This window comes from Rhinolophus sinicus, chromosome 12, assembly GCF_057876585.1.
Source record: "Rhinolophus sinicus isolate RSI-liver-muscle chromosome 12, RSI-T2T, whole genome shotgun sequence".
NCBI lineage: Eukaryota > Metazoa > Chordata > Mammalia > Chiroptera > Rhinolophidae > Rhinolophus > Rhinolophus sinicus.
The window spans coordinates 26,641,660-26,659,027 of NC_142512.1; the positions used below are offsets into that span (position 1 = coordinate 26,641,660).

Here is a 17,368-nt window from a genome sequence, read left to right on the forward strand (position 1 = left end):
GCTCAGTAATTTTTGACCCAATCCCTTTCATCTCTATAAAGTTCTCCCTTATATTTGGCTAAAGTCTGTTTCTCTGTACACACAAACTAATTTCTCTTAAGAAGTAGTGTTCAAAATTAACAAAGTAATTCCCAGTTTTATGGCCTAACCTATGTAGGATCAAATGGAAACAAAATTTTCCTCTTATTTTCAGAGTCTGGCCTAGTCTCAGGAACAATTGTAGTGAAGATGAAAATGCTATTCAAAGATAGAAAAGAAACTGGATTCGTACATAACATTCTTGCCAGCTAAAAATATGAAATAAGTAGTGATGACAAGAGAAACAGCTAAAACTTAACACCACTTCAAAATACTCTGTGGAACCTTAGAGGTCTGCTGCATGGTGTCATGAAAGGCTGTTAGAGCCTGATTATTTCCTGCTTTCCCATCACCTGCCCAGTTGAAAGTCAGGCTCCTGATACACAGTTGGAGGACAGGTCTTTTGGGGTGCTGTATATTTGGATACTAGTTAAAACATTGGGTCCAAGGTTTGGTAGTACTCATCTCATGAATCAGTAAAGGCGATGTAGAGTGAGCTACTCTGAACTCTAAGGGCACACACACCAAATCTAAGATGCTAGAATATATTTTTCTCTCACCTCACTGAGCAAGCTCTGGCTCACTTCGTGTGTGTGGACCTCCATGATATCTCTGCCCTATCTCCAGAGTGTCCATTTCAACCTCAGGATTGTGTTGCTTCCCGAGTATGGGAATGAAGAAGTGCCTCTACCTCACAGGTTCTGTAGGATCTCTGCACTTTCTGCCTCTAATAAAACATTGTCTCTGAACTCAAGCTAAGTACCCTCTTAGGACTGTGAACATGGTCCCTTAGGCAGAATTGTTCAGCTTCTTCATTTTCTAGTCAGTCATATGTTACACCTTCTTATGCTGGATTTTCTTCACCTTTCTCTCTTTCTACAAATGTTCATAGCTCTGTCTTTGCAAATTAGTGTTCACTTGAAACTTTGCTCTGCCATCTACCCCACACTTCTCCCCTTAACCTTCTTTTCCCCCAATCCCAGCCAAAACTCAAGTAAATTAGCTTCTTACCCCTGCCCCCCAGTTAAAAAAAAATCCCATACTCCTCCAACAGTGTCTGTTCTTGGATTTGCAGTCAGCAGCCATCTCCAATAACCATCAGGCTGTCAGCTTTGCAGCTCCCCACTACCTCCCACCTCCCCCATCACTCACCAGAGGAAAAAGAGAGCCAGAGCAAGAGCTTGAAATATATCATGCAATAGTGTATCATGAATTTGTTGTGAATCACAGCAGTGAAGCAGGTTTATTTATTTCTGAGACCTTAAATCAATACAAAGTAGGTCTCTTAGTTCTGAAGCTGGGATGGAGTGTGAAAAAATGAGCCCATTGTACTCTTAAAACTTTGGGGAAAGGAGATGACAGCTATATAATTCCATTTACCAGGCACTAGGGGCTTTAATGTGAAGGTGACAGGGAGCTCTTTGTGCATTTAGAGCACCATATCTTCTAAATAAAAGATCTGTAGACTTGATAGTGGAGCATAGCTCCAAGTTTAATAATCTCCAAGCATTAGACCGAGCCAATATGTTCCCAAGTCAGAGAGGTCTCCCCCAAACACTCATAAATTAAAAGTGCAAGAACTGCATACGTTGGTAGATTAGAAATGCAAGGACTCCAGTCTTTCCTAGGAGGAAGACAGACCTGGGCCCTGGCGATGCACAGACTGCTGTGTGAATATGATAAAGACTCGGGAAACGAGACTGTTTAGAAACCTGCCTCCTGGCTGTTCATCATTCTAGGGAATGTCCCCTGTGCATGGATCCAAATCTAGCTCTGTCCCCTCTCATTCAGAGTGGCTGTCTTCACACAGTCTAATCAGCTAATGTACACAGTCAGGAGTGTTGAATTATGAAAGGAAAAGCTTTAAGAGCTGTTTAGAATGAGCTGCAGATTACTATGCCCTGGCTTCAAGTTTTTCTGGTTTATTCTTGACTGGTTCCTAATTTTAATAATGCTTTGATGTCTGGAATTTAAGCCCTTTAAAATAGTATGCACGTAAGAGAAATGGAAAAATCAGTGTTATTAAGGAAAAGAACCCACCCAAATTTAACTAACAGCATAAGATGCAAATATGCTGCATCTTATTGGAACAGAGCATTGGAACATATAATCAAATTTTGAGTATCTTTGTTTTCTCTCTGACCTATTGGTTAAAAAAATGCCTTTTTTTAATGGATAAATCATTAACAGCTCAGTAGAGCAACCCTAATACAGTTGACCCTGGAACAATGGATTAAGAGTGCTGATCCCACGCACAGTCAGAAATCCACTTATAACTTTTGTCTCCCCAAAAACTTCACTCATACCTTGCTATCCATGGGAAATTGTTTCCAGGATCCCATGTGGATACCAAAGTCCACAGACACTCAGATCTCTTATATGAAATGGGTAGAACAATGCATACAGTCAGCCCTATGCTTCCACAGATTCTCAACCACAGATCGAAAATACTGTGTCCATTCCCCAGTTGGTTGAATCTACAGATGAGAAACCAGGGGATATGGAGGGCCAACTGTACATTTATAGAAAAAATCTGTGTATAAGGGGACCTGTGTTGTTCATACCCATGTTGTTCAAGGGTCGACTGTATAATACGACTTTATATTATATAGAGTTACTAGATTAATTCTAGTCCAGATAAGAAATTTTGAAAGAAAACCCAGTTTTAAGATGCAGTTCAAGATGGTGGCACAGGAAAGTCTTAAACTCATCTCTTCCCACGGACACAATAAATATACAGCACTATGTGGAACAGTTCTCTGAAAAGAACCTGATAACTAGATGAACATCTGCTCCATAACAAAGGCTAAAAGGGCCACGATGAGATGGTAGAAGAGGCAGAGACACAGTCTCGCCAAAAACCTCACCCATGGCATGGCGACCCACAATCAGAAGAGATATTTAAAGAAGAAGAAGAAGCTTCTCCCTGAAGAGCAAGAAGTTTGTATCCCACACCAGGCACCCTGACCCTTGGATCCTGCCCCCAGAACATCTGGCTTTGAAAACCAAGGGGAGACTTCAGGTAAAGATGGCAGAGAAGGTGAATGCTGTACTGGCCTCCTCCCATGACCACATCAAAATTGCAACAAAATAATAGAACCATCCTTGAGAACCACCTGAAGATCAGCTGAACAGAACTCCTATAAGGATATAAAGAAGCCACCCCAAGACTGATGGGAGCTGCGGGCAGAGATACAAAATACACTGGCCCTACACTCACATGTGGTGATTAAGAATCAGGAGGGATATCTCAGCTGCAGAGGTCCCCTCTGAGGAGCGAGGGTCTTAGCCCCACACAGGGCTTCCCAGGCTGGAACATTAGGAAGGAGAGTCCTAACAACAGCTGGCTGTGAAAATCAGCAGGGAATCAGTCCTGGCAAGACAAAGGGCTACTGGAGATCCAGGCATCCTCTTAAAGCGCCCAAGCCCAGACTCACTGGCTTATAAACACTTGTCCTAGGCTCCATAGAAGGGAAAACAGGTTGAAAAGCACCAGGGACTTACAGGAAGGACATGAATTACTGGCTTCGGAGTGAGGGCTGGAGGAGCAGCTCTCTCTGGGACTAAAGTGCTGGCAAGCGTCATTGTTATTTGTTGAGCCCTCCCCCTATACAGCCTGAAGGTGCAGGCCAGTGCCAAATCTGAGTCTCCATTAACCTGGCTAACACCACTCTCAGCCCTTCCCGGTGATTCTCTGAGACCCAACGCCACTGAATTCACGTGCCCAGCCCGAACCTCTCTCACAGGCTTATCCACACAAGCAGCTGGCCTCAGCCTGTGCTGCAGACTTTCCTAAAATCTCTCAAAGGTCCACAAACCCCTAACAAGCAGCTGCTGGACTCCATGTGTACTGCACCTCTTGCTAAATGGCCCCAAACCCAGCACTTGGTTTACAGTTGGTTACCACTCCCAGGTACCTCCAAACCCAGCACAGACAGCTACCAACTGAAGATTACTTTGTACCGTGTTTCCCCGAAATGGAAACACGAAAATAAGACCTATCCAGACAATCAGCTCTAATACATCTTTTGGAGTGAAAATTAATATACGACCCGGTCTTATATAAGACCCAGTATTATTTTACTATAAGTAAATTTACTATATTTTTGGGGAAACATGGTAGCTCCTATCAGGTGGCCCTGGACCAGACACAGGCAGTAGCTGACCTTGGCCTGTACTGGGGCCCCTCTCAAGAGGCCCCAAAACCAACACACCTGGTGGTGGGCTTCAGACCACACCAGAGTACCACCCAATTAGCACCACAAAATTCACACCCATAGGGTGGACTTGGCAGGCACCAGAGCCCATTAAAGTGACTCCCACTCCATGGTATCAGCCCCAGCACAACAGCTTGTTCACTGTAGTCATGGCGAGTCTTCACAGCCAGTCAGCCTGAGGGTCAATTCCATCCACTGATGTGCCAACAGCAATCAAGGCTCAACTACACTAGGAGAGCACACACAATCCACACAAGGGGCACCCCTGGAGCGCCCAGCTTAGGTGACCAGGGAGACTGTACCACTGGGTTCCACAGAACACCTACTCCATAAGGCCACTCTGCTAAGACTAGGAGATATAGCAGATCTACCTAGTACATAGAAACAAACACAGGGAGGCAGCCAAAATGAGGAGACAGAAACTTGACCCAAATGAAAGAACAGGACAAAACTCCAGAAAAAGAACTAAACAAAATGGAGGCAAGCAATTTACCAGATGCAGAGTTCAAAACACTAGTTATAAGTATGCTCAATGAACTTAGGGGAAGAATAGGTCATCTCAGTGAGAACTTCAACAGAGAGATAGGAAACAAAAAAGGAGGTAAAATGTTGTTGTTGTTTTTAAAAGTCAGAAGGAAGGAAGAAAGAATAACTGAAATCAGTAATATATTAGATGGAATCAACAAAAGATTAGATGAAGCAGAGGATTGAATCAGTGATTTAGAAGACAGAAAAGTGGAAAACATCCAAACAGAACAGCAAAAAGGAAAAAGAATCTTTGAAAAATAAGGATAATTTAAGGGACCTCTAGGACACCATCAAGGGTAACAACGTTCACATGATAAGAGTACCAGAAGGAGAAGAGAAAAAGGGGCAGCAAACTTATTTGAAGAAATAATGGCTGAAAGCTTTCCTAATATGGGGAAGGAAACAGACATCCAGGTCCAGGAAGCACAGAGAATTCGAAACAACACGAACCCAAAGAGACCCACACCAAGATATATGGTGATTAAAATGGCAAAAGTCAAAAATAAAGAGAGATTCTTAAAAGTAGCAAGACAAAAACAACTAGTTACATACAAGGGAACCCCCATAAGACTATAAGCTAATTTTTCAGCAGAAACTGCAGGTCAGAAAGGAGTGACACGATATATTCAAAGTGCTGAAAGGAAAAAAAACTTCTACCTGGTAAAGTTTTTCAGAATTGAGGGGGAGATAAAGAGTTTTCTAGACAAGCAAAAGCTAAAGGAGTTCATCACCACTAAAGCAGAAATGTTAAAGAGACTTCTTTATGCTGGAAAGAAAAGGTCATAACTAGAAATAAGAAAATATCTGAAAGAAAATATCTCACTGGTAAAAGCAACGGCAAATGTATAGTAAAGGTACTGGATCAATAACTTGTAAACCTAGTATGAAGATTAAAACACAAAAGAAGTAAAATTAACTATAACTACAATAATTAGTTAAGGGATAAAACAAAATAAAAATATGTGAAATATGTATGACAAAAACATAAATGTGAAGGGGTGAGTAAAAATGTGCTTTTAGAATGTGAACTTAAGGGACTATCAACTAAAAATAGACTGCTATATATTTAGCTTTTTAGGTTTTTATATATAAACTTCTTGGTAACCAAAAACCTACAACAGTTATACACACACACACAAAAAGTAATCTAAAGAATACACTAAAGGGGCCGGCCCAGTGGCTCAGGCGGTTAGAGCTCCATGCTCCTAACTACGAAGGCTGCCCGTTCGATTCCCACATGGGCCAGTGGGCTCTCAACCACAAGGTTGCCCGTTTAATTCCCCGAGTCCCGCAAGGGATGGTGGGCAGCGCCCCCTGCAACTAAGATTGAACATGGCACCTTGAGCTGAGCTGCCTCCCAGATGGCTCAGTTGGTTGGAGCGCGGGCTCTCAACCACAAGGTTGCCAGTTCGATTCCTCGAGTCCCGCAAGAGATAGTGGGCAGCGCCCCCTGCAACTAAGATTGAACATGGCACCTTGAGCTGAGCTTCCACTGAGGTCCCGGATGGCTCAGTTGGTTGGAGTGCGTCCTCTCAACCACAAGGTTGCCGATTTTGACTCCCACAAGGGATGGTAGGCTGTGCCCCCTGCAACTAGCAATGGCTACTAGACCTGGAGCTGAGCTGCGCCCTCCACAACTAAGACTGAAAGGACAACAACTTGAAGCTGAATGGCACCCTCCACAACTAAGATTGAAAGGACAGCAACTTGACTTGGAGAAAAGTCCTGGAAGTACATCCTGTTCCCCAATAAAGTCCTGTTCCCCTTCCCCAATAAAATCTAAAAAAAAAAAGAAAAAGAATATACTAAAGAAAGTCATCAAATCACAAGGGAAAAGAGCAAGAGAAGAAGAAAGGAACAGAGAACTACCAAAACAATTAACAAAATGGCAACTTGTAGATACTTGTGAATGATTACTTTAAATGTAAATGGACTAATTTCTCCAATCAAAAGATATAGTGACTGAATGGATAAAAAAACAAGACCCCTCTATATTTTGCCTACAAGAGACTCACTTCATATCTAGGGACACACACAGACTGAAAATGGAAATGAAAAATATTTCATGCAAATGGAAATGAAAAGAAAGCTGGGATAGCAATACTTAGACAAAGTAGACTTTAAACCAAAGACTAACAAATGACAAAGAAGGACATTACATGATGATAAAGGTGTCAATCCAACAATAAGATAAAATATTTGTAAATATGTATGCACCCAACATAGGATCACCTAAATATATAAAGCAAATATTAACAGACATAAAGGGAGAAAATGACAGCAATACAATAATTATAAGGGACTTTAATACCTCACAATGGATAGATCATCTAAACAGAAAATCAGTAAGGAATCATCAGCCTTAAATAACACATTAGTCCTAGAAGACTTAATAGATATATTCAGAACATTCCACTCAGAGGCAACAGAATATACATTTTTAAAGTGCACATGAAACACTGTCCAGGATAGTTTACATATTAAACAATAAAATAAGTCTCAATAAATTTAAGAACATTGAAAGCATATCAAGCACTTCTGACAACAACAATGGTATGAAACTAGGTATCAGTTACAAGAAGAGGAAAAATCACAAACACATGGAGAGTAGACAACATGCTACTGAATAACCGATGAGTCAACAATTAGAGGAAATTAAAAAAACAAAAAACCTTGAGACAAATGAAAATGGAAACACAACATTCTGAAATATATGGGATGCAGCAAAAAACAGTTGTAAGAGGGAAATTCATGGAGATACAGGCCCTATCTCAAGAAACAAGAAAATCTCAAATAAGCAATCTAACTTTACACCTAAAGGAACTAGAAAAAGAAGAACAAATGAAGCCAAAAATTAGTAGAAGGAAGAAAGTATAAAGATCAGAGTGGAAATAAATGAAATAGAGACTATAAAATGGGGGGACGGGGGGATCAATGAAAATAAGAGCTGGTTCTTTGAAAAGATTTTAAAAAATAAAAAAAAAAAGGATAAACATTTAGCCAGAGATATCAAGAAGAAAAGAAAGAGGGCTCAAATAAATAAAAGCAGAAAATTAAGGGGAGAAGTTATAACTGATACCTACAGAAATACAAAAAATCGTAAGAGACCATTGAAGTAAACAGTAATACACCAACAAATTGGACAACCTAGAAGAAATGGATAAATTCCTAGCAACATACAATCTTCCAAGACTGAATCATGAAAAAATAGAAAATCTGAATAGACCAATTACAAATAAAGAGATTGAATCAGTAATCCAACAACTCCCAATAAATGAAAGTCCAGGACCAGATAGCTTCACTGGTGAATTGTATATGGTGTAAGAAAGAACACTTTCTTACACCATATACAACAAAAAACTCAAAATGGATTAAAGGCTTAAATGTAAGACCCGAAGCTTAAAACTTCTAGAAGAAAAGTTCATTGACATTGGTCTTAGGAGTATTTTGTTGGATCTGACTCCACAGGCAAGGGCAGCAAAAGCAAAAATACATTAAGATCAAAAGCTTTTGCATAGCGAAGGAAATCATCAACAAAATGAAAAGGCAACCTACTGAATGGGAAAAGATACTTGCAAATCATATCTGATAAGAGGTTAATATCCAGAATATGTAAAGAACTCATACAACTCAATGACAAGAAAAGAAGAATTTGAGTAAAAAATGGGCAGAGGATCTGAACAGACATTTTCCCAAAGACATAACAGATGGCCAACAGGCACAATAAAAGATACTCAACATCACTAGTTATTCATGAAAATGCAAATTAAAACTACAATGAGATACCACTTCACATCTGTCAGAATGGCTGTTATCAAAAAGACAAGAAATAACAAGTGTTGGTGAGGATGTGGAGAAAAGTGCACTATTGATGGAAATGTAAATTGGTGCAACCACTATGGAAAACAATATGGAGGTTCCTCAAAAATGTAAAAATATAACTACCTTATGATGCAGCAATTCCACTTCTGGGTATTTATCCAAAAAACAAAAACACTAATTCGAAAAGATATATGCCCCTCTATATTCATTGCAACATTATTTACAATAGCCAGGACGTGGAAACAGCCTAAGTGTCCATCGATGCATGAGTGAATAAAGATGTTACATTTATATAATGGAATATTACTCAGCCTTTAAAAAGAATGAAATCTTGGTGTTTGCGATGACATGAATGGACCTTGAGGCTATTATGCTAAGTGAAATAAGTCAAAGGTAGAAAAACAGGCACCGTGTGATTTCACTTTTATGTGGAATCTAAAAAACAAAGCAAACAAATAAAATCAGACTCACAGATACAGAGAACAGACTGCTGGTTGCCAGTGTGAAGGGGTTTAAGATGTATATACTTTCAATTATAAAATAAAAATAAGTTATGGGGATGTAATGTACAGCATGGGGAATATAGTCAGTAATATTATGTTAACTTATATGTGACCGAAGGCAATTAGACTCATTGTGGTGGTCATTACCTAATGTATATAAATATTGAATCACTGTGTACACCTGCAACTAACATAGATTGTATGTCAATTATACTTCAACAACAACAAAAACCCAGTGTCTGCACTGGGGAAAACTAAAAGGAGAGAAAAACTGAACCACCCATTTTGCTTAAGAAAGCCAATTCACATTATAACACTAATAGGAAAGACTTCTTTTGCTTATAGTAGTTCGACTTGCTGAAAATATTAATCAGAGCGGAGTTTTTATAGAGCACTAAGAATTATGGCAGTTCACATGCTTTTATTGCACGTCTGTTATGTCTAAAGCTCTGTTCTGATGCTGTGGGTATACATAGAGCTTAAAATTTAGGCTAAAAGGCAATAAAAGGCATGGCATGTATTCTAAGAAAAAAAAAGAAAATTGCCCACCAGATGTAAGTGATAAAACACAAACAAAAAGGGTACAGAGACAAACTGTCAGTGCTATTCTCCAAGAAGCCAGGCCCTGCAAGCCCCGAACTCTGTGCCTTGCCATTGGTGGGTACATGCAGTCATCACACAGCCTTTCATCATTAGCCTCATGTTTTGTGTCCTTTACAGAAAAATCACTGGAAGGTGACTGAGAAACGGATTTTTTTTTTTCAATTTCCATCTATAGAAAACTATCTGTCAAAAGACTAGTATACAGAATATATAAAGAGTTCTCACAACTCAATAATAAGAAAACAACCCAACACACATTTGAACATAAATTTGAACACACATTTCACCAAAGTAGATATATAGATGGTAAATAAGTACATGAAAGTCATTAGGGAAATGCAAATTAAAATCACAATTACATACCACTACAATAAAATTTTTAACTGACAATACTAAGTATTGATGAAGATGCAGAACAACTGGCACTTTCATACGTATTGGTGGGAATGCAAAATGGTCCAGCCACATTGAAAAATGTTTGACTTTAAAAAAAATAAAGTTACGTACACTTAGCATACAACCTAGCAATCCTCTTCCTACGTATTTACCCAAGAGAAATGAAAATATATATGGACCCATAAAAACCTGTCCATGAATGTGTATAGCAGCTTGATTCATAATTGTCCCAAACTAGAAACCACCCAAATGTCCACCAGCAGGGAAACAGATGAACAAGTTGCAGTGTTTCTATAAAATGGAATACTACTCTGCAGTGAAAGGAGCTTCTGCTACCTCCATCAGCGTGAATCTTGGATGTATTATGCTAACTGAAAAACTAGACAGAGGAGGCTACGTATGGTATGATTCCATTTATAGAACATTGTAGAAAAGGCAAAACTATTGAAACAGAAAGAAGATCAGTGATTATTATATGCAGGAGAAGGGAATTGTTTACACAGGAGATGAAGGAGCTTTGGGGGATGAAAACTTTGGAGGTGACTTTGATGGCGGTTACAGGTGTTTGTCAAAATTCATAGAATTGTACACCTAAAAATGGGTGTTTTACTGTATGTAAATTATACCTCCATACACCATACTTGGAAGTAATTTATTATCAGTACACTCAAGTCTGGAGCTAAATGAGCATGAGTGATTTCTTTTGGCACTCAGTTTTCACTCCAGAAACCTATGCCTTTTCTCATGTATTTGACAGACTGTCAAGTGGCTTTCCTCTGTCCTCATCACATTAAAAATGAGTCTCTGTTCCTCACTCAGTCCACCTTCAAATCCTTATCATCCTCCTGCCATCTAACTCATTCCTCTCTTCTCCCCACATTTCAGTAAACAGGTCTTCCAGTATTACTTCTGGTCTGTCTCTTGGTCTCTTTTTGACTAAATGTCTTTTCCTACCACAGGTAGCACAGTCCCTTTCCTCCAGTTTATCCAGCAGCAAACCTGATCACTTCCTAACTTTGCTCCTTAGAGAGAAATTGTTGGTCTTGCAGTGGATGGTCTTGCATCCACTGTGGCTTGTCATCCTTCTGCCATCAAGTCAGGCTTTCCCATCCTGTCCGAGCAGTAAGTCACTGCCCCTTCTGTGCCCCTTCTCTACCCCAACCAGCACTCCTGTTTGCCAGTGGCAATTAAGGGGGGGATAAGAAGTTGTAGCCCTGAGTTTGTGTATTAAGGGACTGTGTTTTGGAACCCCCAAGTGTTCTCGGCCAGGTAGACACCGGTCCTGTCTCCCTAGAGATTTAATTCCAGTCACCCTTTGGATATATTCCTGGAGAAACATTTACATAGTAATATGTGCTGTACCACTTAAAATTGTTAATTGGAGATTGAATTACTTGTCAGCTTTTAAAAATGTAGTCCTCTCAGGTCAGGCAGGAAGGTGTTAGCAGCATGAGTAGATGAGCTATTGCATTTTTTTCCTTCCCCGTCCTTTCTCTCCCCCTCCCTTTCCCTCTCTCCTCCTCCCTCCTTTCTTTTGTCCCTGTTTTACCACTTTTTCACTGCTCCCACTCATTCTTTCTCATGTCTATCTCTCTTTCTGCCTTATCCAAACCTTTATCATTAACCTGACAGATCCCAGGGTGGCTTTAATATCTAGAATCATGGATGAAGTCCAGTGATGACGATTGCTCGGGAAATTTACAAAAACCCCTCCTCGGATCCTCCTGAGCGTGGAAATATCCTAATGAGAAGGAGGAGTGCAGCCAGGACCCAGCTTGTGTAGCTTAATTCTCTGATGCAGGAGGAATTTTGTACTCCCTGCTTTTTTAAATAATAGATTGCCCTGACCCACCAAGGATTGTCTACCGGGGGAAAGACTGGATAAAGAGGGGAAACCAGTGGTAGATTTCATTTTTATTCCATCGATGTGCATCATTATTTTCCACATCTTCAGCACATGATTGCAAATATTTGCCTATAAGTCTGAGGGTCCCCAACATAATGTGTATATCAGGACAAAAGCAATTTTTTAAAAAATTGAGCTAAGTTGCCTCTGTGAAACTTGGAAATCTCAATGCCTGTGCTGACAAATATCCTGACAAGTAAATAGTACACTCATTCTGTATTACATAGTGCTTTCATTTGCACAAAACCTCACAATGCTCTGCCACTTCAGTCAAACGTCGGGAGCACTGGGAAAAGGAAGAACGTGTTTATCTTGATCTCCAAAAAGGGATTTAAGGGAGAGAGCAGGCGGTATATTAGACTGTTTTCATTGCCTGTCAGCTATGGTAAACCTGAGCTGTCTGCAGTGTCTCTAGATAAGAAGCAAGAGCAGCAGAGACCTCAGTGTGTATGTATGACTGCATTCATTTGTTCTTCTTTTGGAGCTCAAAATTTCTGTCGGCTATGGAGCATCTTTGGTGGTGTCTTTAACAATTGTGTCTCTGCTAATCACCAGCTTTTATGCGGTTCCCTTCCTTCACAGGTCTGCCAGCCGCAATGAGCGAAGTACTGGATGAGGCTTTAGTTTATACTGAGTATATGAAGATCCTCTTTCCTGTCAGCCTCAGCCCTTACTCAGGTGTGTCGATCTGGACACTCCTCCACAGGGGACTCTGAGATGGTGCCTGTTCCAAATATTTCACCGTCCTGCTTCTCCTCTTAGTCCTGGGGAGCCACAAAGTGGCTCCTCGGGACAGTCACCACTGTTCCCAGTGGCTCCTGTGTTTCAGTGGTTATTGGTGCTTGTTGGGCGGGTAAATTAAAAGTTTGTATCGTGCGGTAGAAAATGTAAGAGGAATAATTTGGGAAATGGAACATAGTCAGCAACTTGACTTTTATAGAAATGCATGTGTCGAAGTTGAAAAAGCTGATGAATGAAGGGCTTCTTCATGAAAATATGATGGTGATGAGAGTGGTTTACCCAGATTTTGCTGTAGAAGGTTGGTAGGGCAACATATTGAGGAATAAGATAGTGGTTCTATGGGTGTTCTTTTCTTTGTCTTCCAAGATGCTAATCAGGGTTTGCGTAAGTGTTCCAGCGTGATCGTTTCAGAGTTAGGCAGAATGGATTTTGTCCTAGCCCTGATTCTGCTTCTCTGGTTGGGGCTTTTGTTGTGAAGTATTCTAAAAATCATTAAAACCACTTGAGTCAGCAACGACCCCTATAAATCAGGAGCTATTGTGTGTGCCCTCATTCTCCTGGTGCCTGCTCCAAACGAACAGTCATCGAAGATGAACTGGAGGGTGCTGCTTTCTCTTCACCGCTTGTTAAGTAGCTATGATTGTCAGCATTTGTTTGTGGGTATGGAAGCGGGTTTCCTCTCTGTGTGTCCTTTCCCGCCCAAACCCCCGCCTCCTAAGATAAAGCTTGTCAGAGAGAGCCATTTGGAGACTCTGTTCATCTGCCCTATACTTTTTCTCTTTAATTCCCAAATTAAATGAATCTTCTCACATGACAAACATTCCTCTAGCCCAAAAATAGTGTTCTTGGTTGTGATGAGCCCTGGTTAGGTTTCTTTCTGAACCCAGAGGAGAAGAAATGTAGAAATACTGCTGCCTTTTCAGAACAATACCTAAGTATCAGTTGCAGAGTTTCCACTTGTAAAGGGAAGACATACCAAGTTATTAAACTCTTGCTCCTTCCAAGCTTATCTCCCATTGTTTTGTAAGAATATGGGGTGGAATGGGCGAGTGGCAGAGCCTCTGGAAGTAGCCCAGTTCTGGATGCTCTCTTCTTCTTTGAACGGAGGGGCAAAAACATCTGAGGAAGGTGTATTTAATCAGCAAAGCAGCTCTTGGTCCACTTTGGTCCCTTTGCTGGTTCTTCATCGGTCCATTAATAATTGTGGCGAGCTGTGAGAGTCTAAGTGGTTGGACATTACAGAGCACGAGAGACAATGTTTCCTAGGAAAGAAAACAGTGTTTCTGAATAGAAAATGGCCCCAGCTCTCTCTTGGAGGCAGCGAATTCCTGGCATAGATTGTGAATATCAGATATTCAGGGTCAGCACAGTGTCTCCTTTTTATTCCTTTTCCCCCTTTCCAATTTTATTTTAATAATTAAAAATACTGCTGATCACACTGAATGACTTCTGGCAGAGAGGCAGTTGGTCCCAGAAGGACCAGTTGTGGGCCATCAGGTTTATGACATCCATAAAACCAGAGCCAGATCAGAGCACGGCCTCCCTGCCTGAGTGACAGGGTTTCTGCCCCCACCAGGGTCCCCCATCAGCCGATTGCTTTGGGTATTTGTTTTGGTTTGGTTTTTTTGTGGTTGTTCTGTTTTGTTTCCTAATACATGTGCAAGTGTGCATGTGTGCACACATTTAAAGATATAAATGAAACAGGTATGTAATGCCCTCTGCCTGTTAGAAAGACTAAAGCCATAAAAATAACAAACGGCATGTATTTGCTAGAATGTCAAAGTTATGAGTTTATTTTGTAATGATGTGCTCCTGCCTTCATGAGGTAAACTGGCCGTGGCGAAGGTGTTATTAGTAATATGGACTCAGTGGAGCAGAAAGCCGAGTGACCGAGAGATCAGTGTATCAGTCAGAGAGAGGGCAAATGGAAAGAGACAGCAGGAGAATGAGAAAAGAGCCGCAGTGCCTGGGCTGAGATTAAAGACAGACTGAGAGGAGGGTGGGAGCCCAGTGGTCAGAGATGGTCTCCCCCATTCCTGGGGCTCTTTCAAATGGAGCTGCCAGCACGGTGCCCGGCTCAGGGCTGCCTGCAAAGGCTTGTTCTCTGCACTTCCTTATGGAGGAAAGCAGTACTCTGAGGGTAATCCTGCTTTCCATATTCTTTTCAGAAAAGTCTCTTCTGTCCTTCCTAGCTGAAGTAAAATGGCACCAAGGCCAGCTGGGTCACACTGAGGTGATTACTTTGGTCACCAACTTCCTCAGCCTTTGGAGGGTTTTGATGTAGGAGCTGAGCCAGCAGGCAGGGGAACTTCTCAAAGCTCCTCACAAGAAGGGGCGAAATGGGAATATCCAGGTAGAATTTGCCGGTCTCTCCCCAAAGACTGGAAATGAATAAAAGTTAGTAAGGAAGAAATTTTGTGTTGTAGTTCTTTTCTAAAGGAGGAGGGGAGAGAGAAAAGGAAAGGTAAAATACAGTAAGCGCTCTACAACTGTTTAGAGCTCTCCAGGGCTACCCTAGATGACTGGCAATTACCACACACTCAGCAGTTTGCAATAGTCAGTGATCAGGCTGCCCGCCTTCCATCCGCTGGGTCAGAAAGCCTCCCTTCCTGAAAGAAATTATTAACCAATCTTCAGGAGAAAAGAAACCCTACAATTTCCAAGTGCCAAGAATATTTTTTCTTCCTTTTTTCTCCTTTACAGGAAACTTTGTGGTTTCCAGTTGCAGGTGCTCTTCGACCTCACAAGGGTTAAATTCCTGCAGGGATACCCAGGGATTGAGGCCTTGGATTCCCTGGAACCTTCAGAGGCAGGAGAGGTGGGATTGGGTATAAATCACTGGGCTGTACCCAGCACACAAAGAGTTTAGACTCAGGGGTCTGTGTCCGTATCATGAGTTGCTTCGAGATTTTTGCCAGCCTTAGGGCTTGTGTGTATGTGTGTGAGTGTGTGTGTGTGTGTGTGTGTGTGTGGTGGGGGGCGGGGGGAGTCCAGCTTTAAAAATCAAATATAAGAGAGAAAGTAATCCTTTTAAAAAGAATTTAAAAACGAGGAACCCAGACTTCACAGCGTTTCTGTAACTGAGACTTGTCACTAAAGATTGTCAAAAGACAGGCACATTACCTCTTTTGTGTATATGCACGCCAGGCCTGCAGATGACCAGATAGCCCATTTCTCCAGGGTCCCAGCGTCACCCACCCACCGCTGTGGTTTCAGCTCAGAGTCTAAGTATGCTACGCATACTGTGGCAGCTAGGAGAGGTGGGGGAGGGAGGGAGGGGGAGAAAGAGAGAGAGAGGGAGAGAGGCTTGCTGGGTTTTCAGTTGCAGCGGTATATGTGAATGTTTAAAAGCCCTTTTTGTTTTCTAAGTTTTCTTTTTAGGAGGACGGTCCAGATAGCCCCTCAGAAGCTGGAATCTCTGTCTTGTGCAGTAAAGAACCCATTTTCGTGAGAATTACGAAATAGACTTTGCCTTTATTTCCATGGAGACGAATGCCTTTTCTCTTGCTTGTTTCCCTAGGTCCTCGGGCGGGAAGTGTACACCTCCAATAACCAGCTGGGGGGCATCCAGATAATGCACAACAACGGGGTGACTCACAGCACCGTTTGTGATGACTTTGAAGGGGTTTTCACTATCCTGCACTGGCTGTCTTACATGCCTAAGGTGAGCCCTTCCTACCCGGCACCAAAAAGCCCCAGAGCCCACAGGACCTGGCCCTTTCTCCACAGCCTACTGCCTCTGCCCTTGAGACCGTACGGTGCAGGAATTCTTTGTGAAATATTCCTCGGAAAGCCGTTGATTTCTTTTTTTTCTTAAAGCCATCTTTTGCCTTCTACCTTTAAAATACCTTTAGATTTCATTGCTTGGGCCCCTTTGTGATATTTTCCAGCCACAGAACCCCTCACGGCCTTTCTGGGTTCAGACCCCAGCACATTAAGGCTTTCTGGTCACTGTGGGTTTTCTCCTCTGTAATAGCCTTCCATCCCTCTGGGGAGCTTTGCAGAAAGCCTGGGCACACCGAAGCCAGGGGTCAGAATGCACCGCTTTGTGCCAGGCTCCGTCCTGCATGAGCTCTGAGACTTGTGCATATTCCTCAGGGCTTGGCCCCCAGTTGGGATGCTTCCAGCGGATGATTGGGACTTTTGGGTGTCATTCCGTATGTGGGCCCTGCTGTCTTTCTAACAATTGTTGCCTAGCTGGATTGCAGGACAGTTGTTTCCTAATGACTGTGCTCTTTCCCTCCCAATGTCCTTCCAGAATGTAAACAGTTCAGTGCCCATCCTGAACTCCAAGGATCCTATAGATAGAATCATCGAGTTTGTTCCCACAAAGGCCCCGTATGATCCTCGATGGATGCTCGCAGGCCGTCCTCACCCAAGTACGTATATGTTGGAGGATCCTGTGGTACCCTGGCCCTCAAGCTTTCAGTCTGTTTTTTAATCACTAACCAATTCCTGCACAATAGCATGTGACACAGAAAACAGCTACTAAAGTACCTGGAAATGAGAAAGCTCTGAAAATGCTCTCTGAAGAAGAAAAAGATGGAAAATCCTTCAAGAGCAAGTGAAAAATA

The 17,368-nt window shown here is 41.8% G+C and overlaps 1 protein-coding gene across 18 annotated transcripts in view; it reads left to right on the forward strand.

Moving 5' to 3' along the window:
• Positions 1 to 17,368, forward strand: part of ACACA (acetyl-CoA carboxylase alpha) — a 259,377-nt gene that overhangs the window by 200,555 nt on the left and 41,454 nt on the right. For all 18 annotated transcript variants that reach the window (XM_019732514.3, XM_088802082.1, XM_088802081.1 and 15 more), the window contains 2 exons: positions 16,315 to 16,458; positions 17,053 to 17,173. In XM_019732514.3, coding sequence (XP_019588073.3) covers positions 16,315 to 16,458; positions 17,053 to 17,173 — 265 coding nt within the window. The remainder of the gene's footprint in view (positions 1 to 16,314; positions 16,459 to 17,052; positions 17,174 to 17,368) is intronic.